Raw genomic sequence first — 22,568 nt, forward strand, 5'->3', positions numbered from 1 at the left:
CCAAATAAGAGAGAGGAATTTTAATAGGGAACCGCTGGTCCGTTGTCTCGCTCCGCGTACCCTCACATGCAGCCACACACAGTTAATGTTTGAAAAAAAGAAGCCTGTGTGTCAGTGTGGCCGGCGCGCTCCGGGGTGGTGAGGCACCGGGGCTGAAGGCTGAAGTGTGTTTTCTCAATTCTTTTTTTCCTCGTGTGTGTGTGATGAAGGAAAAAGCCCCAGCGCTCGAGTGATTGACACGACCAAATGTCTCGGTTACCCCCCCCCCCAAAGTCGAGACTCGATTTAGTGTCGACGTTGACCCGTTTAAGGGTGAAGAGTGAGCACGGTGACCTGACGTGACCCCGCCGTGACCTCCCGACTCTTTGAGGGTTGAGGAAGGGGCTGGGGCTCGGGCTGGAGCAGGGTCAGAGGTGAACAAGGGAAAGTTGATATCTGTCGTTTAGATGTCCGTTAGCACTTCAGCGGTGGGTCCTGAGTTGTGGTGCGTTTTCAAAGTCAAGGCCGAGGTGTTCTGATGTTTTCTCTACTTTGACGTGATTCAAGATCAGATTTGAGTTTGATCTATTATTTCTCCTTCTTTCTAAGAAGTGTTGCCAGCAAGATATTAAAATAATTTGTCATAAATACTTGTTTTATGAGGCCAGTGGATGACCCACTAACACTGCATGTTATTGTGTGTATGTAATATGTGGGGTGGTGTACGTGTGTGTGTGTGTGTGCATGTTTCATAACATTTCCTCTGCTCTGGTTTCTCTGCAGGTGAAGAAATCACACGGTGAATCTCATGTTCCAGACCCTTCAGACGCCAGGTACGCTCACATGTGGTTGTTTACGTAATACGACAATATCAGGGTTTTTTAGAAAGTCACGTGCGTGTAGATGCACAATATGAGTGTGTGTGTGTGTGTGTGTGTGTGTGCGTGGGTACGATGTGTGTGTACCAGCTCTCTCTGCTCATGGTGCAGAGAGGTGAGGTTTCACTGCAGTTGCGACTAGTGATGAGGTCATCAACACTTTCCCAAGACTTCAGTGCACACACACTCACACACACACACACACACACACACACACACACACACACACTCACATATATACTGATCCAATATAAGGATAAGATGATGGAACACATGCAGTAATTCATTTATATTGATTATTTACTGCGGAATTGATAAATTGATCATCAGAGAAATAATACCTGCAGCTATTTTATTATATTTATTTCAAGAAAGAATAGTACAAATTTATAATTATTCAAACTTGTAATAAATAATAAATAGGTTCCAGCCTCTGAAATCAGATGATTTGATGTGACTGTAAAATGATTATCTTACAGTTTTGGACACATTTTATTTGACATTTCATATATTAAAAGAGTTATTGATAATTTGACACAGATTAACCAGTATTGACAATAAGGCTTATTTACGGGTGCATCATAATTTATTGATACACGATCCATAGTTCATTCTAATGGGGTGCCGCATATTTTTTCAATGAGCAGACATGATGTGAAAACCAGAGACGAGTTTATGAAACACCAACTCCTGCCATCGCCTCCCAAGAGGAGCGAGAGAGTAAAGAGGGGGAAGAAAATAGACAAGGAGCAGACACAGAATCATTTCCTGCTGTTGACTGATGAAAAAGAAAATGATGGAACAAGAGTGTTGAAGCACCCGAGCGCAAGGGATGAATAAAAAGAAGTAGTGGAGGCATAATCTGTAAAAGTTCTTAACTTTTATTGCCATGTACGGCGGGGATATTTTAGGACATCATGTTTGAAGTTATGGGGCTTGGCTCGATAATCTCAATAAAGCGCTGTTGATGTTAAAACAGGGATCAGTGTTTTTAGTCTACAGCCGAGCACAATGGATGTTTAGCTGTAAATAGAGAAAAAAAGAGTGCACAGAGAGTTGATTTATAGTGTTTATCTTTTGTGCGTTCCTTCTTTTGCGCCCGCTCGCCGCGTCTCTCGCTCGTCCGCTGAAAGCTAGATGTTTATACCTGTCAGTCTGACTGCGGGTTGCAGTCATGTGTGGCGATGCTATCTGCCCATAGCATTGAGATGGACCGCTTCCAGACCGCCACACAGATGTGCACTCTCTCTTTTTTGCGCACACACACAAACACATGTGTACACGCACACAGTGGTAGACCGGCAGCCCGCATTTTTTTAATTCTCCCTCCATCTCTGTCATTTCTCGCTTTGATGTCTCACACAAGAGCAAGAGTGTGACCAACCTGTGGGCAGCCTGAGTCAGGGCTCTCACACACAAACACACACAAACACACACGAGGCACTGTTCGTACACACACACACACACACTGACTCAACATTAAACTGTCTTTCACCAAAGAACCCGTCAGTGTGTGGGTTTGTGGCAGCAGTGATGAAGAGTCATCTTTTTTTCCTGTGCACATGCATGAAAATGTATTAAAAACATTCACACCTCTCATTGGCCGTTAGTTGTTGCCACAGTAATAAACAAGAGGGATCTAATCAACAACAAACATAGATATATGAAAATGCAGAGTACTACATGAAAACTTTAAACACGTACCTTCGTCCTGTTCCTTTCTATATTTACTTTGACTTGCGGCCAATTACCCTCACACACTCTCAGGTTATTACACACTCACTCTCACTTTATCATTACCACCTTGTCTGCTGGTTGGTCCCAGTCATGCATGTGGAACACATTGTAAAAGTAAAGCATGCTGGCAGGCAGTGAGTTTGTATTGGAGCCCAGAAGTGAGCGTGCACACACATACACACACACACACACATACACACACACGTATACATATACAGACACACACTCTATAAAAGAGCAAACAGGCCCGCAGACAATGTCTAGCGCCCCTGAGCACATGCCCATGTAAGCTAAGTGGCACGGAGAAGCTTGAAGTTTATGACTCAGTGTGTGTGTGTGTCACTGTGTCACCGCGTGTCACCCAATGTGTTCACTGACATCCTCACGTCATAAATGGAGGTGGGACATTCCCAGCTGTGTGGGCGTATCGCTGTTGATCTGTTATCCATTCAAAAATCCCAGTTCATCCCATCTTCCTCTCCTCCTCTTCCTCCCTCCTGTAGGTCTATGGAAATGCAGGACCTAGCCAGTCCTCATAACCGCGTGGGAGTTGTGGATTCGACGGGCTCCAAGCTCGACAAGAACAGCCTCGGCAGCCCTTCCATCACCACCAATGGAACAGGAGGTGAGAAGGCAGGACGTGTTTGCTGCTACATGAATACAGTTGTTTAGTTTTACAGTTCAAAATAAAGTTTTACCGTCATGTTGTTCCTTTAAACTTACAGTATTTAGTTGGGGTTATTTGGTTGAGTCAATCAAAGTCAACCACTGAATAATGTTGCATTCATTACACAAAGATTTATACCACTTTCCTGTCTGTATAAATTTGAAACCCCAGAGAGCAACAATACACGGACAGAAATACTTTAAAATTAGTTGTGGTATTAGTTGACGAAATTTGTTATTTCTGGAGTGGGACCCAGCAGAGCCACCAGGAAGTCACAGGACACAGATAAGAAATAGTTTGGCAAATAACCGTCCTTAAACAAGCAGAGTGTGTACAAAGATGGAAGACATGAAGGTTCCACAAAAGTGAAGCCAAATCATCCTGATAGCCCCCTGGTGGCTTGCTGCAGTACAGGTCATAAATTCAGCTTCCTCCATGTTAGTGGATGGGACATGGACAAAGTACAGGTCAAATCGATTTTTCTCAAAGACGGTTTCTGTCCTGATTGACAGCTGAGACTGACTCACGATTGGTCGAGCGCGTGTTTTCGGCGGGACCTCTGCGGCTCCACCCCCGTACCCCCCCAACCCCCACCCCAATCGCTTCCGCACAGACTCTGTCTTTAAATGTGCAGGATGGAAAGTGTTCAATCTTTATATAGAGTCGTAAACAGCAACTTTTTACTTTGCTCGTTGATTAGTTAGCTGCTGGAAAGCGGATTTTGTTGGACAGAACCATTCAATTCCATCGCTTCCAAACTTCCAGCCTTTACACAAACAGACATGAGAGCAGCGTCCCACTTATCACTCAGCTCTCTGCAAGTGTTATTTGGACAAATCCACGTCTTCATCTGAAATGGCAACTCACCTCGGGCAGGGTATTAGATGAGTGTCATGTAATGAAATGAAATCAATTGCAAAATCATCAGCCAGAACTTTTCCAACATGCAGAGATAAGAACTTTGCACATGCAAATGCACACACTTACACACATGTGCGCTGGCATGAACACTCGAGTTAACCACTGGAGAATGTGTGCAAACACACAGTGGAGCTCTCCTCTGCTAACCGCTTGCAAACTGTGTGTGTGTGTGTGTGTGTGTGTGTGTGTGTGTGTGTGTGTGTGTGTGTACGTGTGTGTATCTGTATATATGTTTGGGTGCAAGCCTAAAATCCCACTGGAAACTATTTCCTCTACAAGAGCATTAAAGCCTCTCCCCTCTCTTAGATGTCAACACCAGCGATCCCTCTCCTCTCTTTTTCTTCCCTTTGTCCCACTCTCTCTCGCTCCGTTTCTCCTTTTTTGTTCTCCGTCCGTCAGTCTCTCTCCTTCTTCTCATCTATCCCCCCCCTCCTGTCACCCGTGATGTGCCCCTCTCCCATTCTCTGTGCTGTGGGATTGTTTTTGATGGGGCGGTTTGATGTAACAGCGCTGGATGTAAGTGCTTTTGTTGAGGGCAGGGCTTTGATCTACTGCTGATTTAACGGGCTACGGGGGCCACCTTTAATAGTAATGTAATGGAAAAAGTGAGATTGCTGCATTCGGTCAACTTGATTTGTCAAAACAAAGACGCACACAGAAATAGCCGCGCTCAGAGAGGAGTTAACGGTGCATTCAGACCATATTAGAGCATGCTAAATCATTTCTTGATGAGCTCACAGTTAATGGTTTAAGCAGACAGCGCAGGATCTGCAAGCTCGCAGCCAAAACAAACTACATACCCAACATTCCCCTCACCTGACATCAGCCGGCTCTCCAGCCAGTGGGCCATCTCCATAGCAACTCATTTGTCTTCATTAGGGCTCGTCCGATGGGTTGTATTGCTCCCCGGGGGGATTAATGAAGTTGTACCGAATTAAAGGGCGCCCTCTGATCGTAATGACGAGTGTCTAGCATGTGCAGCGAGTGACGAGAAAATGAAATCAGATGTTGGATGTTAAAGGTGGTCGTGTGATGAGAGATGACTGTTATTTAAAGGACTAGTTCGACGTTTTGGCAAATACTCTTATTCACTTCATTTGGATGAGCACTTTGATATCACTTTTATGACTGTTTGTTAAAGTAGCTATAACCGGTATTTCTATATTTACAGTGGATCAGTTGACTACTTCTAAGCTATTTATGCCACTTAAAGTCACTGACCATGGATTGTGTGTAAAGATGGACGACATGACAGCTCCTCAAAAGTGAAGCCAAAGTGTCTTGATTAACCCCTGGTGGTGGGCTGCAGTATAGGTTAAATATGCAACCTAAAAAGTCATTTTAGAAAGTATTTATCACACCGATGTGTGTCCGACTGCTTATATTTCTGATAGGTTTGGTTGTTATTAGTTATTGAGGCTATAAAATTGGGGGGGGTGGGGGGGCATGATGATCAAGCCTGTGTATGAGTGGGACCTCGCTACCGCGGCTCCATCCCCCTTTGCTACTGCACACACTCTGGCTCCAAATGTGCAAAATGGCAGCTCTCGTATCTGGGATATTTTGGCTTCATTTGGATCATGGGAGAAAGTGGAGACGTGTCGTCCATCTTTGTATACAGGTTATGTTCATGACCGACAGACAATTATCACCAGATGCTTTCAATAACCCCCCTGCTAAAGCTCCCTCTCACTACTCGGTCAGTATAGGCTCAGCAGCATCACGCTGTTGTTTTGAGCAAAACAGATAGTGACCAGCCGGTGAACATAGCAAAGCATTTAGCCACTAAAGAACTAGATATTTCCCTCAGGAGCTGGTGGAGGGCAAAACGGGGTTTTCCAGTTTCCACTTTCCTTTGGAAAACCAATGCAAAAATGCAGCAAGTTGTGTTTTTTATATTTCAAGGTTAGGTATAGTGACTTCCTGTAGTATCTGCTAGTTCCTCATGTTGATGATGCTTAAATTCATGACCTTCCGAGGTGCGTTGTCATATTTAGCTTCTCCTCCGACCTTCGGTAAAAAGCGAATAAGTGTATTTTCCAGAATTTGAAACTATTCAGTTAAAAACACCTTTCACGATACAAATATACTACGAGTGTTGAAAATGATCACCATGTCACATTGACCTGAGACACGCCAGGTCCTCGGTGTGTCGTATCCTCACAACCTTCCCACCTTGCACCCCTTTAGGTGAAACTATGACCGTTCTAAACACGGCTGATTGGCTGTTGGGCTGCAGCAGCCCGCCCCTCGCCCCGGGCTCCAAGGACTATGGTACAGAGGAGCATGTGTGTGTGTAAATCCCAGGCCAGAAGTCATATAAGCTGAATGCAAAAAAGTGATGGGTTCATACAGTTTAGGCTCGTCATACACGGGACGTTCTTGTGTCAGAATTGCTGATTTCTTTTGTTTGCTGTGCCGTGTTCTATTGTCTTTGGATTACAGTGTGAATTCATCACAATGGAGTTTTTTTTATAGATTTGCAGGGTTCCCACCAGTCAACACATTGGAGAGGATTTGACAAATTAGCTGGGGATGTAAACAAAGTGTTACCTTGAATGATCACATTTTTAAAACTTTAATTTTCAAATCTTTCCCGGGATAAAAAGAGACAAAAACAATAAAAAACCTTACAGGGATTGCGATGTTTTGACCTGGTTACAGAAAGTCATTTGAAAACTGTGGGAACCCTGCACACAACATTTGCACCCGTACTTGAACTGCATGGTAGTTTCCTGCTCTGGACTCAATAAGGCTTTCTTTGTGTGTGATGGTACTTCCTTTACCGGCCTCCCCTAACACCGATCCTCTCCCTCTTCCTTAAGTGAAAACAGAGCCTATGAACAACAACGATACAGTCACCACAACAGGCGACACAGCACTGGACACATACGCCGGCTCAGGTAACACACATATATAAACCTATTTGCTGCATACACACAAAGAGATTCCCACGTGTCAGACCTGTCGTCTCAGGGCTTTCTCGCTCTGTTTTCTCAGTCACGCAAACACACACAAACACCACCATCCGCTGCGGCTCAGCGGTCGGCCCGCTGAAAGCTTCAATCCCATGAAGCATGGCCTGTCCTTGGATTGCGTCATCAAAGGCTGGCAGAGGGATGAGGGAGCGGGAGGGACAATTTTGCACTTGTCGTTTTTTTATAGACTCACACACGACCCCGTGATCCTTTCCACTGCGAGACACACACACACACACACACACACACACACGCAGACACTGATCCGCGAAAACCATTAGGAAACACACAGCGAGGGTTAGAAAGCAGCGGGGTGTTTGTCAGTGTTGAGCTCTGACATCTCAATGACCACAAACAGACATTGTGTTTTACCATGAGGCCCACTCTGAGGGTTCCATGCACTACAGTGCTCTCTAAAATGAAATAACTTGGCTCCCCGCCATTCAAAATGATTCAAATTGTGTTTACTGGAACTCAGTCTCAGCCCCGGCGAGCCGAGGGCCTTGAATTGTGCTGTTCAGGAGTGATTTTTTGTGAAATGTGAAAGAAAACAGAGGATTTGAGTCGACACCGTCCGTAACTTTGTTTTCTCCTTGTTGTTTCTGATCATTCTGCTGTTTTCAGTAATCACCAGCAGCGGATACAGCCCTCGCTCAGCCCACCAGTACTCGCCTCCCCTTTACCCGTCAAAGTAAGTCTGACTTACATACAACGGAGGCTGCTTTCCGAGAATCCTTATCGGATATCTCGATTCAAATTTCACCCATTCACCCGCTAAAGCTCCTGTGTGCTCTAATCTGCCCAGCACCTTCATCACCTCTCAGTCTCTCCGTCCTTCCCAGGCCCTACCCTCACATCCTCTCCACGCCCGCGGCCCCTCCTATGCCGACGTACGCCGGCCAACCCCAGTTCAGCAGCATGCAGCAGTCCTCCGTCTACACCGCTTACTCCCAGTCAGGCCAGGCCTATGGACTGTCCAGCTACGGTACCAACAAACACACACATATGCACTGACTCACAGTCTAAACCCATTTTAAATCTATGTAAAATAGAAAAATATTAAAAGTGTCAGTTTGTCTTTTTTTAAACAACTTAATACAAAAACAGAGTCTTAAATGTTTTTTCTTATTCAGGAAAAAATTGTTTATCTTTTATTCACATCTTAAGACAAAAACATACCCTCCTCACACTTTTTTGTACAATATTCAATGTTTCTCTCTCGTCACAGACCTTGGGGTGATGCTGCCGGGCATCAAGACGGAGAGCGGCCTGGCCCAGAGTCAGTCTCCTCTGCAGACAGGCCTCAGCTACAGCCCCGGCTTCACCACGCCTCAGCCTGGCCAGACGGCATACTCGCCCTATCAGATGCCAGGTCTGTCGTGCAACAACAAACCTGCACCACTTGTCACCTCAACTCAGAAAACACATGCATTCTGATGTTAATAAAGAAATTGGGGGAATCGTCCAAGTTTTGAACTCCTGATGAAAAACGATCCGAACTTTTATTGTGCCGTGACTTTTCCTCTCTTATCCCGCTCCAGGTTCCAGTTTCACCCCCTCCTCAGGCCTCTACACCACCAACAACTCAGTGTCCAACCCCGCCAACTACACTGCCACACAGCAGGTACGAGTGTGTGTGCTGTGTGTGCGCGTGTGTCAGTTTGCGTGCACGCAGGCTAGTCCATCAGCTTAAACTCTCAGCGTTCACTTTCCCAGGCCAATAAGAGCAGCTCATTTCCTAGGGGAGCTCTTGCCATAGCGGATCAACCACGTCACATGTTTGGTCTGAGTGGTCAAGCGGACGTCATTTTCCTCATTACGCCGGCTCACACAAAAGACCGGGGGTTTTGTGCCGAAGCAGTGGCGATAGCATTTCGAGACCAGAAGTGGTTTTGCAGTTGCACAAAACCCACACAACTTTCCTCGCTCGCGGCGGCTCTAAGAAATGAAATGTAATTACACTGTGACGTCGCAACTGGGGGGAAAAACTAAGGAGAGAAACAGAGAATTAGTCTTTGTGAAAGAGCGTTTTGTTCTGAGTATTTCTCTTCGTCCTTATGATGAATTGTATTGTGGTAGTAAAATGCTTATAGGGGGATTTCAGTGTCCCACCATGATAGATGTGGCTGTTTACAGGAAGAAAGTCAAGCTTTGGCCCGTGTGGGTGGATTAAGGGGAATGGGATGTGTGTGTGTGTGTGTGTGTGTGTGTGTGTGTGTGTGTGTGTGTGTGTATGTGTGTGTGTGTGTGTGTGTGTGTGTGTGTGTGTGTGCGTGTGTGTGCAAGTGTATGAGTTTAACAGAAAAAGAGAAAGCAAGCGTGACAGAAACTTTGAGCGACTGATTTAAAGCAAGTATGTGTACAGTTTGTTTGAAAATGCACGTTTGCACACACACTTTGCTGACTACACACCAACTGTTTGTGTGTGTGTGTGTGTGTGTGTGTGTGTGTGTGTGTGTGTGTGTGTGTGTGTGTGTGTGTTTGTGCATTCATGTGGTGTGCTCCAGTTTATGGACTTTAAGGACTCGTACAGATGGACGTAGTGACAGGTTTAGAGAGCTGACTCGTAAAAGTGCCCATCTCCACTGGGTCTGTAAAAAGCAGCAACACAAGGATTTAATTGTTATAAAAAAGATATAAAATACAGAATGGAGGGAATAAAAGATTAGAGAAATGCGAGGGAAGACTTGTAAAATCTTCAAAAGTCAGTCTGAACCTTCCCAGAAAAGTGAAACATCTCAGTTTCCCTGTTTCTTTCCTTCTTTGCTTCTAACTGATGTTATTCTCTGCAGGATTACCCCTCATATACGACGTTCGGCCAAAACCAGTACGCCCAGTATTATTCCGCCTCCACTTACGGGACCTATATGAGCTCCAACAGCGTGGACGGCACGGGCTCCACGGCGGCCTACCAGCTGCAGGATCCCGCCCCCGCCATGACCGGACAGGCCGCTGAACTTCACCCAGGTTTGTGCTAAACAGAAACACACAAGGACTAACAACTCTTCCGCCCCGAAATAAGCAAACAAAATCGTCAAAAGCTTTTCTCACCACATCGCGTTGTGGCCCCAGCATCTTGGAAACAAACACCCCAGTTTTCTCGGTAACTGAGTTCAACACCCTGTTTTCCACGCCTATGATGAAGCACAGGAAGTGACTTCAGGCCTGTAGCCACAGTTACCTGGCACCACGCTGGCTAATTGGAGAATCGGCGTGTGTTGACATTAGCCCGAGAGGTTTTTTGATTAGTGCCCAGTTATGTTAAATATTGCACTTTCATAGACAAGTCGGAGAAAGTGGAGGAAAGAGAAAATAATAAAGAGCTAAAGTGCACCCATATGTGCAGAAATATGGCTTCATATTTTTTTCACATTTTTCTTTGGTTTGTCTTGGCTGTAATTCAGGAGGCCTGATTAAAGGAGCTTATCATTCTTCCTGTCACTGGCGCTCTGCCGCTCTCTGCCTTTCTCACTTTTTCTCTTTTTGTCTCTCTTTTTTTGTTTTTTTGTTTTTACGCTCGGTATCTCTCTCTTTCGGTCGCTCACATGCTCCCCGTGTCTTTCTGTGTCTTTAGCCCACCGCCCTCCCTCCCCTGTTTCTCCACCTCCCTCTCTCCCTGATTGAGACATAACAATATGAGAGCTGAAGCTTAGAGTCTGGTTCTGGTTACCACACAGCAGTGGGAGCATATGGCATTAGTATGAGGGTGTGTGTGTGTGTGTGTGTGTGTGTGTGTAGGAGCACAATTCTGTGTGTGTGTTCGTGCTCTTGCAGAATCTCGTATGTACGGTATCTTTTGCGAGAAGCGTCGGATTACCTCACTTTTTGTGAATTACCGCACAGTTTCTGTCTTTCTTTTCGCGTCCTCCGTTAAATCTGCACATGTGCACGTGACTCACTCCAAGCAGCGGTAGTACCTTTGCTCACGCTCTCTCCCTGTCTGTCTTTACGTGGATCTGTGCTGCCAATTACCTTGAGTTATTAAACCTGACAAGATGGCTTATTAGTGTACAAAGTCTTGAGTTATTGCTTTTTTCCTGAAGTGGATACAACTCCCGAGCACCTGCGGGATAAGCAGCACACACCGCATCATTACTGTCGCTTTAATGCAGCGAATCCGAGTGTAGTTTGTGATCGCCCGCATGCCCCAAGACAGATTTGTCAATTTAAAATGTCTTTAAATGTCCCTGTGTGTGTTTGTGTTCCCTCTCAGGGGACTTTGAGACGGTGCAGAGCCCCTCGACGCCCATCAAAGAGCTGGACGACCGGGCCTGCCGGAGTGGGGGGTCCAAGTCCCGGGGCAGGGGCCGCAAGAACAACCCGTCCCCTGCCCCTGATAGCGACCTGGAGGTAAAACAACACCCGCTGACCGAGCGTCCCTTACATTACCGACCAACTATTCCATTCATTCTGGGTGGATCTGTGGTATTCCCTCTGGTCCTCGTCCCCTCTGCTCACTAAGTCTCAAAATACGAGGGGGGAGAGGCTGATAAAGAGTGGGACCACCCATGTCACTGTCCTCTAGAGCTTGCATGTGCATATGGATGTATCATTTCAGGGGAAAAAAGCCTCCTTTAATGCGTCTGCTTTTCTTTTCTGCTCTCTTAGAGGGTGTTTGTGTGGGATCTGGACGAGACCATCATTGTCTTCCACTCTCTGCTCACCGGCTCCTACGCACAGAAATATGGAAAGGTAAGATCATCAGCGTGCCTTCCCTGTCTGTCTGTGTTCACTGTGGAATCGACCCGACGGCGTCTACATCCGTCGATCCATCTTCCTGTCAGACGTTGAATCCCAGGTTACTGGTATAATGGGGATTAAACGAAGCTTGGTGAATCTTTCTCCGAGGGGCAAAACCGTTGTTTTATAAGTGAAGCATCCAGTTTTCAAAAATCCCAAAAGGCCGTAGCTGCCGCTCTGCTGGCGCTGGGAGTGGTGATGCATCATCCTGTTACTGACCGGCCCAGGAGAGCATGTTGAGACGAGGGCATATTCCTCACTGGGAATCAGGACTGAAGGGGCGTTCATCGCCTTTCACTTAATTCCTTTCTTTAAACAGCTCTCTGTCTGTCCAGCTGCCAAAGTCCAAACAAGACAAGAGGGGAGCAGATGAGAATATTGCTGATACACTCGTCCTGCTCGCCTCCAGTTATTGCCATGAGCTCACGACTATGAGCCTCACAATCACTCCTGCAGAGAGTGACCTTTGGACTGTTTTCAGCCCCGGGCTTTGACTCACAGGCTGCATATCGCTCGCCTTGCAGGAAGAGGTCCAAACATTACTCAGGGCTCTAAGAAGTATTTCCACGTCCTGTTCACACTTTTCAGATGTTTTTTTTTATAATCTCAGTCATATTTATATAAGTTTCCTTGAGATATACCGAAACAAGATCATCCACTAATGAGCTAAATAGGATTTAAACAGAGTACATTCATAATACAGTGATTTCTACAGGATCGAATAGAACTCATGTTTACTAGTTCAAATACCATTATTATGAGAGCATATTTACCGGTGGGATGTTATGCAGTATATTTACTTCATTACTGTATTTATGTACATTTTCATGTATCAGTACTTAAGTAGATGTTTTTTAAAGTACTTGTCACTTTTACTCCAGTACATATATCAGCAAATATCTGTAATTTTTACTCCACTACATTTTTACGATGCGTTATATTTTTGAAGGTAATAGCGACAAGGAAATTGGTCCAATGACAACATTAACATTAGATAACCCCCCACTCCCATCCCGCACACACACACAAACACACACACACACCTCGGTATATTTTGTTTTAACCTCTTCCTGTTATTACGGCTTCCATAAAACAACCTCACAAAAAGCTTCCTTTACCTTAGCACATTATTAACATTACATCAACTACCTCATGGAAGTTATGGACAATTTATGACGATGACCACATACATAATAAAATTAATGAGTCTTAAAATGTACTACTTATTAAGAACTGAAATATTAATTTGATCATGCTTCCCTCGAGTCAATCCCATTTTAACGTGCATATTATTCTACCTGGACTGGTTTTGGTTTCTAACTTCACTGTGGACTTATTAGCTGGTCTCACCTTCACTCATAACATCAACACTGTTTATAGTTTCCTTTATTTTAATGGCTCTTGGCGCTGATCTGGGATCATCCTATGTGGCCAGGGCTTCAGATTTTTATTGGGTGACGTCGTTTCCTGTGGGCCCCAGCATCGCCACCATTCTGCCTGTGCGGGCTTTTGCGTCCGTTCTGACATGTTGTTTTGGCAGAGGAACGAAAACTGGCCCCGCACACACACACACACACACACACACACACACACACACACACACACACACAATAGCACCATCGGAACATAGGGTTTTTAACAGAAAGGGCTTGTGGGCACTGATGCACAACTGAGTTACTTTGTACTTGGGGAATTTAATGTTTGGCTATTCAGATTTAATGGATTTTATAAAGGCCCTGGTGTGTTGTAAAACTTTGTGTGTGTGTGCGTGTGTGTGTGTGTGTGTGTGTGTGTGCGTGTGGTCCAGGTAATGGTCCTTATAACGTAGGTGAAGACATAGTTTAAGGTTAGGTTGAGATTAGGTTTAGGTTAAGTTTAGGTTTAGGGTTAGGTTAGGATAAGGTTTGCCCCCTGAAGACATGTCGACACAACGCTGTGTGAGTGTGTGAGTGTGGGTGTGTATTTGTGTGTGTAGTACTATACGCCATAAGTTCCTTTTACTTGCAAACTAATTATAAATAAGTTGTTTTCATTCCTTGAAATATATGTTGGAGCATTTCTTTCTACCTCGTTTGCTGCCGCTGACCTGAAGAAGTGGAGTAGCAGCTGTGTCTGTTCACACCTCTCCAAAAATAGTGTTTACGCTGTTGACATAGCAACCACGAGGAGCTATCTGAGGACATGTCTCTTCTCCGTGATGTTCTTCGTGAATACACATATGGACGTATTTCTTTACCGCACAGAGACACAAACTGCCGGAGTTGTTGTAACCATTCGCGATAATGTTCACATCATCGTGAAGTGTCAAGTTTCCCGAGCTCGGCTGATAATAGCTGAGGTGGAGAGAGGAATTGTTTTTCAGGGCGACCCTCGCCAGACCAAAGTAATATTTTCAACTCTCCCTGATTGATTTAACTTGTCTGGCAAAGTGTTGCAGTTAAAAGCCACCTCAGCCTTTCTGGAGCCCCAAGCGCGGCCAAATTCAACCGTGCGGAGGGAGCGAACACATTTCAGCTGCGAGTGTTTTGACAAACGTGGATTTGTCCGTAACTCTCCTCTGGCCGGCCGCCAGCGTAATCATTACCTGAGAGACAAAGCTAAGTGCCTCTTGTCTGTGTGACTGACAGAAAAAGCAGGGAATGAACTACAGTCACAATTGCTCCTGTCACTATTAGCGGCTGTTAACTTGTGGAGCGCCGTACGCACTTCACAGCTTTCAACTTTATGGAGCAATCACTTTTTTTTGGCACTTTCTCACACTCAGGAATGCCGATCATCTCTTTCTCCCCCTCTCTTTCTGTGTGTTTCTGTGTGTGTGTGTTTGTGTGTGTGTGTGTGTGTGTGTGTGTGTGTGTGTGTGTGTGTGTGTGTGTGTGTGTGTGTGTGTGTGTGTGTGTGTGCCCTCTTCACTCACTTTCACTCTCCTTCCTGTTAGTGTCTTTCTATTCTGGTCGTCTGACGGCGTCAGCGAATCGCCGGGCGGGCTGTCGACCCTCGCTGACCTATCACAGATGATGGTTTTTGCAGCTGAGCCCCGGGGCTGGCAGAATAGGCCACGTTCTCCCAAACATACTCACACACACACACACACACACACACACACACACACACACACACACACACACACACACACACACAAACACACTAACCATTCACATACCACATATCAGTCCCTTGGAGGGTACCTACTTTCTGCAATACACACAAATGCAGACAGACACTCTTACTCTCACCCCCCACAAACACAACCCCCTACCAAGCATGAGGAATGTTGATGGGACAGAACAAGTGCAACCTGTCTGTCAGCATCTGCTGTGATGAGTGGAGCGTACCAACTCTGCAAGTTGTGGGGGGGAGGGGGCGCACGAGGATCGGGAAGTTGAATTGGGAAGACCCGAAATGATTTTGTTGTTATTTTGCGTATTTAATAAATCAATTAAGTCTGGAAGAGGGTAAAAATATATGGTAATAATTGGTCATCACAGTAACGTCGTGCTGATGATATCTTCTTCCTCGGACAGGACCCTCCCATGGCTGTCACGTTGGGTTTGAGGATGGAGGAGATGATCTTCAACTTGGCCGACACACACTTATTCTTCAATGACCTGGAGGTGAGAGAGCAGACGTCAGCAGACACACACGCACACACATTTAGAAAACTTCAAGGCTTAAATTATTACATTTCGCCACAAACAACAACAACACCAGTTTCTTAAAACTCGCTGTCATTCAGTGAAATACTACTGCTGCCCTCTAGTGGTTTAAATTTGGTAGCACCCACCTGCTGTAATGGCAATGGCAATATTATTTACATAGAAAATTTTATTCAAAGAAAAACCTGGTACCGTTTATATTTACATTTAAGTACGTTATTTTGATCATTACTCTTATTTTATGAGCTCAATTGTTTAATAAATCCATCATATGTTTAATTTGTTTCTTGTTTGTGTAAACAGGAATGTGATCAGGTACATATTGATGATGTGTCATCAGATGACAATGGCCAGGACTTAAGGTGAGAACTTGTATACAATATGAACACCTGATAATGTTTATTTATTGTTTAAAAATGTTCTAGGTATACTTCATTCTTATCTTGCTTTGAAAAGCGCTATATAAATGCAATGTATTATTATTATTAGAAACTTATAAATGACTATATGTTTATATTTGCAACTCTTATTTTTGTTGAAGTAATATTAAATCAATTAGTTTAATTAAAATGTGCATATTTTACTCAAGCCTTCAAAGTGTAATGCATTCAGAAGTTGTGTTCTTATAATACTGAATCATGAAATAAAAAATAACAATTGGATCTTTTTGGTTCTAACAGAGCAGATTTTTCAAATAAAACATATCATTATTATTGACAGTACTTACAGTTTTGCAACTGATGGCTTCCATGCAGCTGCAACCAGCGCTAACCTGTGCCTGGCTACGGGCGTCCGCGGCGGGGTCGACTGGATGAGGAAACTGGCCTTCCGCTACCGACGGGTCAAAGAGATGTATAGCACGTACAAAAACAATGTGGGGGGTAAGCCAGTCAGACGGGAGCTCACTGGATACCATGTTTGTTTATGTAGTGTCTGATAAAAGAGAGCGAGTGCCGAGAGTTTTTATTCAATTGATGCTCACTACAGCTGCTTTGGTTAACAGGGTTTCTGCAGGTTAAGTGGAATTTTAAGTCCAAAATGAATGAAATGTAAGACCTCTGTCAAGCACTACAAATATGAAGAAATATCATAGTCCAAGAATTACTTACACTTCCCCATTATTGAAGATAGAATGAAGTATAGCAGAAGGTGTCTATAGTCTTTCCCACAGACCAGCTGAGGGTACTGAGATACTTCTGACCGAGGGGGTATCAGTTCCACGTTGGTCTTGTTTGTAGTTTTATTACAGCGTGCTAATATGTGTATCATTAACTACACAACTACAACACAAAGACTAATCTAAGTATGACAGAAGTAGCTTTAAATAAACATAATTTACACCCTCCTATTCAAGGCGTAATATTTAAACTTATTTAAGACTTTTTAAGGCCTAAAATTCTGAATTTTCGACCTTTTAGGAGCCCAGATAAAACCCTGGTTATAACACAATTCATAATATCTAATACATAGTACGTACAGTATGTTCATACAAATGTACCTATTAATCGGGAAGGTAATCTTTTTAGTGACAATAAACAATGTTTCTGTGCAACAACTCTGCTTTTGACCGAATGTTTGAGGTTTAATTCAACAAATTTCATGAAAAATTTTAAAATCAATATTTATTCCGTGTTTCCTCCAGTGATTTATTTTACAAAAATGGATGTAATTCTTCGTCGAAACTTTAAAATGACTACAGGAGATTAAAACTCTATTTCGAGGCCCATGTGAATGATTTATATAACAGCTTTTTACAACAAAATCTACAATTTGAAGGCGCAATGAAACTGTGATAGAAAACACCAAAGCCAATTGACTCACATCAAAGTTATAGGACAGATGAGGACATACATGTTGACAATGTCCTGAGCTCTACTGCTCTGCTCTGTGTGCTTTCATTGGTGCTGCTCCGGGGATTAAATGAGTCTGTGCTGTGTTTCAGGGCTGCTCGGCCCCGCCAAGAGAGACGCCTGGCTGCAGCTCAGAGCGGAGGTGGAGGCTCTGACCGACTCCTGGCTCACCCACGCACTCAAGTCCTTGTCCATCATCAGCTCCAGGTGCCACTTCGCGTTGCACTTGCTGTATTCTTTCAACTGTGCAACTGTACAGAGAGTGTGAAGCCATCCGTCAGCATCAGACGTTGATTAATGATCCATTTATCCGTTATCTATCCTTTCTTTACGCGGCCCGTTCCCTCTGTTCCTCTCTGTCCCGCAGGAGTAACTGTGTAAACGTGTTGGTGACCACGACGCAGCTCATACCAGCTCTGGCTAAAGTTCTCTTATATAGTCTGGGATCTGTTTTCCCTGTCGAGAATATTTACAGCGCAACCAAAATAGGTAAGACTATAACGCACAACCACACCATCAATCATAAGCCAATAATCTAATGCATAAATACACATTCCAACCATCAGTGGAAGTAATACAGTAATAACGTGGAAAGGAGCCAATTAGATTGTAATTGTGTTTATGTTTTTGATTGTATGATATGTTAACGCTTCTAGAGTCATGTGTGTTTGTTGGTTATGCATTATTTTTGATGTTTCTCCTCATCTACTCCATGTGTGACTGATATCCTGTTCCCCGTCCAGATATTTAACTTATGGCTTTAGTTTGGCTCAGGTTCACTGAGCGGTTGGCCGGGGATGTTTCGAGTTATAGTACGTGTGTGTGTGTGTGTGTGTGTGTGTGTGTGTGTGAGTGTGTGAGTGTGTGTGTGTTTGAGCGGGAGAAAGGGGGGAAAGCAAATCTTTGACCCCACACTTAGACTATGCAGTGTCGATTTTCAGATTAGAGTCTATGAAAAATTCCCAATGATTTATTTATAGTGTATATCTAGAATATTGTTAACTGTTACTCTTTTAATTAACCTAACTTGTGAGTTGTTGAGGGCCCAGGGAAGTGCAGTGTGGAATTTGGTTTGATTTGTATTATTATTGAACTGTGGACTAATTTGAACACGTCTTCTACGTCCTCCGATAAACTACAGCCGTGGTCGTGTAAAAGCACAAAGTCCATTGTTTTGCTGCAAGGCTTTATACCGTGCTGAATCAGAGAGCTTTTATCTTCAGAGATTGTAAGCTTTAGTCTGTAGATTCTGTAGGTTCCTCAACAGATCTCTGAAAAAGCCAACGTGCAATAAATGAAAACATAAAATAATTTAAATATTGTTACATATATAAGCCACACATGTAATAAAGCAATATAAAAAATTGACGTTTGACTATAAAATCTTCACCGCAGATAAACCAGGTAGGATGAACACAACATTTTCTAACATTAGAAAGAGGGAGGTTTAGAACAGACACTGCACTACTTTTATTGAAGTAGTGATTGGACTGAGTGAGTGGAATTTATGCAGGTACATAAAAATACTGCTGTTGTCGACCTTGCAAATGAGCACTCAGGGTTTGAGGCCATTTTGAATCTGCTTTGTCTGATCCCAGACTTCACTCTTGTAGCTCGCACTCAAACCTAAACTCAATATCCGTGCTCACCTCACATAATCCCGATCTGTCCTCGAACAACTCTGTGACACCCACGGGACGGTGAAGGCCGGACGCCCACGTTCTGAACGCACTCTGTGAGACCGAACCTCCGCCGGTAACGCCAATGTACCGCAGTTGCGGCCAGCGTTAAATTATATTATAACTGAGCATCAAGTCTGAACACAGGAAACAAAACAACTTTGGATCAGGGGCCGCACAGAGCCAAAACATTTAGGGAAGAAAAACTCAAGCCAAGTGTGTATGCGTGTGTGTGTGTGTGTGTGTGTCTGTGCGTGTGTGTGTGTTTAAACACTTATGTTACACCCAGTTCCACCGCACGCTGCCGTAATTCAAACGGACGTGGCGGTGTGGTTGCCATGACAACCACCTTAAGGTTTAAGACACAGATGCCGTCTCCCTCACATTCCTGGAAGCATCACTTTGCATATGGAGCTACTTTATCTGCGTTCGATATCATGTGTATTTGTGTTGGGGATGGGGGGGGTCGCTGACATCACTCACGGGCCCATCCTCTCCTCGTGTTGTCATGGCAACCAGGCTGATTATATTTACCTGGAGTTAAACTGGGGAGGCGGCCCAGTCAGGCGGAATCAAAGTGAGCGATGTGTTGTGGGAAACTGGTGTTGTTGTGTGTTTTTTTGTTGTGTTGCACGCAGCTCTGCCTCTTCCTGTGTTTCATTTCCATCCAAACAACAAAGAGAAAAAAGCAAAAAAAACTGTGAAAGCCATTTGTTTGTCTCCAGGCAAAGAGAGCTGTTTTGAGCGTATAGTCTCCCGCTTTGGCACTAACATTACATATGTTGTGATTGGCGATGGGAAGGACGAGGAGCATGCGGCCAGCCAGGTAAACAAACCACTTCCTGAACTCTGACCCCTCTGACCATGTGATTCCCCCCCCCCCCCCCCCCCTTCCTTCCTCCCCCCTTGTTTATTTGTTTTTTTGCAGGAAAAGAGAGTTGCTTTGAACGCATAATGCAAAGGTTTGGCAGGAAAGTAGTGTATGTTGTTATTGGGGACGGTGTGGAAGAGGAGCAGGCGGCCAAAAAGGTAATGGACCCGCAACCTCACCGTGAACCCCCTCCCCCCGCCTTCTCCACACAGTGTGAGCTCTGATTGGACGACGCCTGCCTTTCTTTGCTGTAGCAGTTTTGCTGTTTGATCGTTCACTTTCTTTCGGAAAACTTTTGATCGCAAGTGTTAAAAGTGAAAATGTGAGATTGAAGCCTGGCTTAAACTGTACATTTTGCGCTGTAGGAATTAAGAGAAAAAGAAAATCTAAATTAATAGATTCTCAATTCTGTGTTTCTAAAATCAGTTTGATTGTCGTCATGCTCGATTGAAGCCGAAAATGAATGGACGCCCAAATGTACACAGCGATTAAGCTTTGGGCAATCTCATTGGTTTAGAGCCATCACGCTGGTTGTAATCCAGCTGTGGGTGGAGTCTGGGTATTGTAGTTCATGTGGGTGAAAAGTTATATCACGAGAAAGCAGATTACAAGCAGTGATATACCGGGAGATGTTGAATCCTATTTCTTCTCCAGCTTTGTGTTTCATTCATAATGTTGGGTGCTGGGACAGTTAAAGGAATAGTTTGACATTTCTGGAAATACTCTTATTCGCTTTCTGGCAGAGAGTTGGACGACTAGCAGAAAAGCGAATGAGCGTGTTTCTGAAAAATGCCGAGTCGTTCCTTTACGCCTTTAGGATTGCATGGATTTTGTCTGCAGTGCTTCTGCAAAGCAAGCAGCTACAAGCTACTGTAGCGTAGCTTGCATGATATCAGGTGGTGGTGTGCGTTGAATTGTAACGACAGTGCTGCTGGTTTTAAATGACGCGTGTGTGTGTGTGTCTCTCTCTCCACAGCACAACATGCCTTTCTGGAGGATATCCAGTCACTCTGACCTGCTGGCGTTACACCAAGCACTGGAGTTTGAGTACCTGTAGCTATTATAAGCAATATGGACTCAAGCAATGTCATCATGGACATTGGTCAGCCAGGCAGCAACCCAGCCCCCCCCCCCCCCCCCCTTCTTTTGTATAACTATTTAAGAACAAACAATACACTGCAATTGTTGTGATTTTTTTTTTTGAACATCTGGATTTACAAACTCTGAACGGTCTTAAGAAGCAAAGCAGAGGAGAAAGGAGGTGAATGAGAGGACAGTGGGGTTAAGAGATGACTCGGCTGGAAGCCCTCCTCCGGCCCTGAAGCTGAGGACGGACCTCCGCGTGCACAGGCTGAAGACCTCCCCTGGCCTGGGAGGATGTTTGGTTTGTTCCCGACAACCCAGGCTAGTTTCAGGACTGTCGTGGTAACCTGGGGTTAAACCATCCTCTCTCGATGAGGGCGTCTCTATACAGGCAGCAATTTGTGTGCAGGGATAACTGCTTTGTGATTATTTTTTTTTTTCATTTTTCCTGGTGGTATAATCACAACACAACAATGCAGTCTGTGCAAGAAAACTTGTGTAAATTATTAATGTTAAAACTTAAAGGGCAGTGGTGGATGCTTTTGTCATGGAAAATAAATATGTTTTGGGGTCTTGTTTTTTTTTTTGCCTCTGGATTTTTTGTAATTTTTCCTTTTTTGAGAAACTGAGAATGTGCGTAATGATGTGTTGTGCCTTAATGTGTTTGAATGTCTTTTCTTTATTCACAAATGTCTATGTATGTAGATATAAAGGAGAAACATTATCCAAATGACCTTTATGCATCTTGTCTTCCCTAATGAAATTTAACACTGGTAACACTGATGCAGTACTCCATAATGCTGCGTTTTTCAAATTACTGTAAACACAATACTCTTTACACTATCGTGTTTTTGTGAGATCCCGCAGAAAAATCTAGTCTCTTCACTCGCATGAAACACACCCAGTCCAGAGGCTAAACGCTCCTTTTCCTGTACGTTTCCAGGATCTCAAGGATTTTAGCTATATATATTTAATATGAACAAGTGATAAGTGCTATAATAAAAATGTAGCCAACTTTGCTTATCATTTTTTCAGAGATTCTACAGTAAACTCTTATGAAACATGACAGTGACAGCAGGAGTCTCCATGATCAAGCGTGAGGTGAAATGTCACCTTTTTTGGATATTTTAATAAAAATTGGCTAATGAGTTCTATAATGAAAATGTAGCCATTAGATGAGTGCCATAATAGAAATTTAGCCTAATTTACCTTTAGTTCCCAGAAATTCTACAGTAAAATCTCCTGAAACTTGACGTGGTAACAGTTAGGGGAAGAAGAGTTGCAGCAAAATCCAATACAATTTATTTAACCGTTGTCTTTCAACTGAATACCTCATACTGTTCCTGTAGTGTCATTCAAGTTTCAAAAGCCCCAACATTCAACTTGAAAGTCATCACCTCCAGAGAACAGCAGGTGTAAATGACAGCTTTGAATCAAATGCATGTTTTAAGCATCAAGCAGCGAAAAGAGCCGATACACAAGTGATACCAGGAGACAGGTTTAGGTGGGGATAGACCAACTGGGCACCGACC

At 44.1% G+C, this 22,568-nt stretch overlaps 1 protein-coding gene across 1 annotated transcript; it reads left to right on the forward strand.

Annotated features, from left to right (window-relative positions):
- Positions 1-766: 766 nt before the first annotated feature.
- eya4 (EYA transcriptional coactivator and phosphatase 4) lies at positions 767-21,769 on the forward strand. The gene is made up of 18 exons (XM_053445160.1): positions 767-812; positions 3,098-3,219; positions 6,373-6,456; positions 7,008-7,085; positions 7,785-7,851; positions 7,985-8,145; positions 8,389-8,532; positions 8,702-8,784; positions 9,953-10,127; positions 11,374-11,510; positions 11,769-11,852; positions 15,422-15,511; positions 15,857-15,915; positions 16,274-16,434; positions 17,496-17,610; positions 17,771-17,892; positions 20,011-20,111; positions 20,930-21,769. Exons 2-18 carry the CDS (start codon positions 3,102-3,104, stop codon positions 21,008-21,010), a joined length of 1,860 nt encoding a protein of 619 aa, XP_053301135.1. The 5' UTR covers positions 767-812; positions 3,098-3,101; the 3' UTR covers positions 21,011-21,769.
- Positions 21,770-22,568: the final 799 nt, after the last annotated feature.

This window comes from Pleuronectes platessa, chromosome 17 (genome assembly GCF_947347685.1).
Source record: "Pleuronectes platessa chromosome 17, fPlePla1.1, whole genome shotgun sequence".
Classification (NCBI taxonomy): domain Eukaryota; kingdom Metazoa; phylum Chordata; class Actinopteri; order Pleuronectiformes; family Pleuronectidae; genus Pleuronectes; species Pleuronectes platessa.

Excerpts from the sequence above, each read along its gene's own strand:
- eya4 (XM_053445160.1), top strand. The coding sequence starts at position 3,102 with ATGGAAATGCAGGACCTAGCCAGTCCTCATAACCGCGTGGGAGTTGTG. Across the intron at positions 7,086-7,784 it reads GGACACATACGCCGGCTCAG|TAATCACCAGCAGCGGATAC; the intron begins GTAACACACATA and ends TGCTGTTTTCAG. Across the intron at positions 16,435-17,495 it reads GTACAAAAACAATGTGGGGG|GGCTGCTCGGCCCCGCCAAG; the intron begins GTAAGCCAGTCA and ends GCTGTGTTTCAG.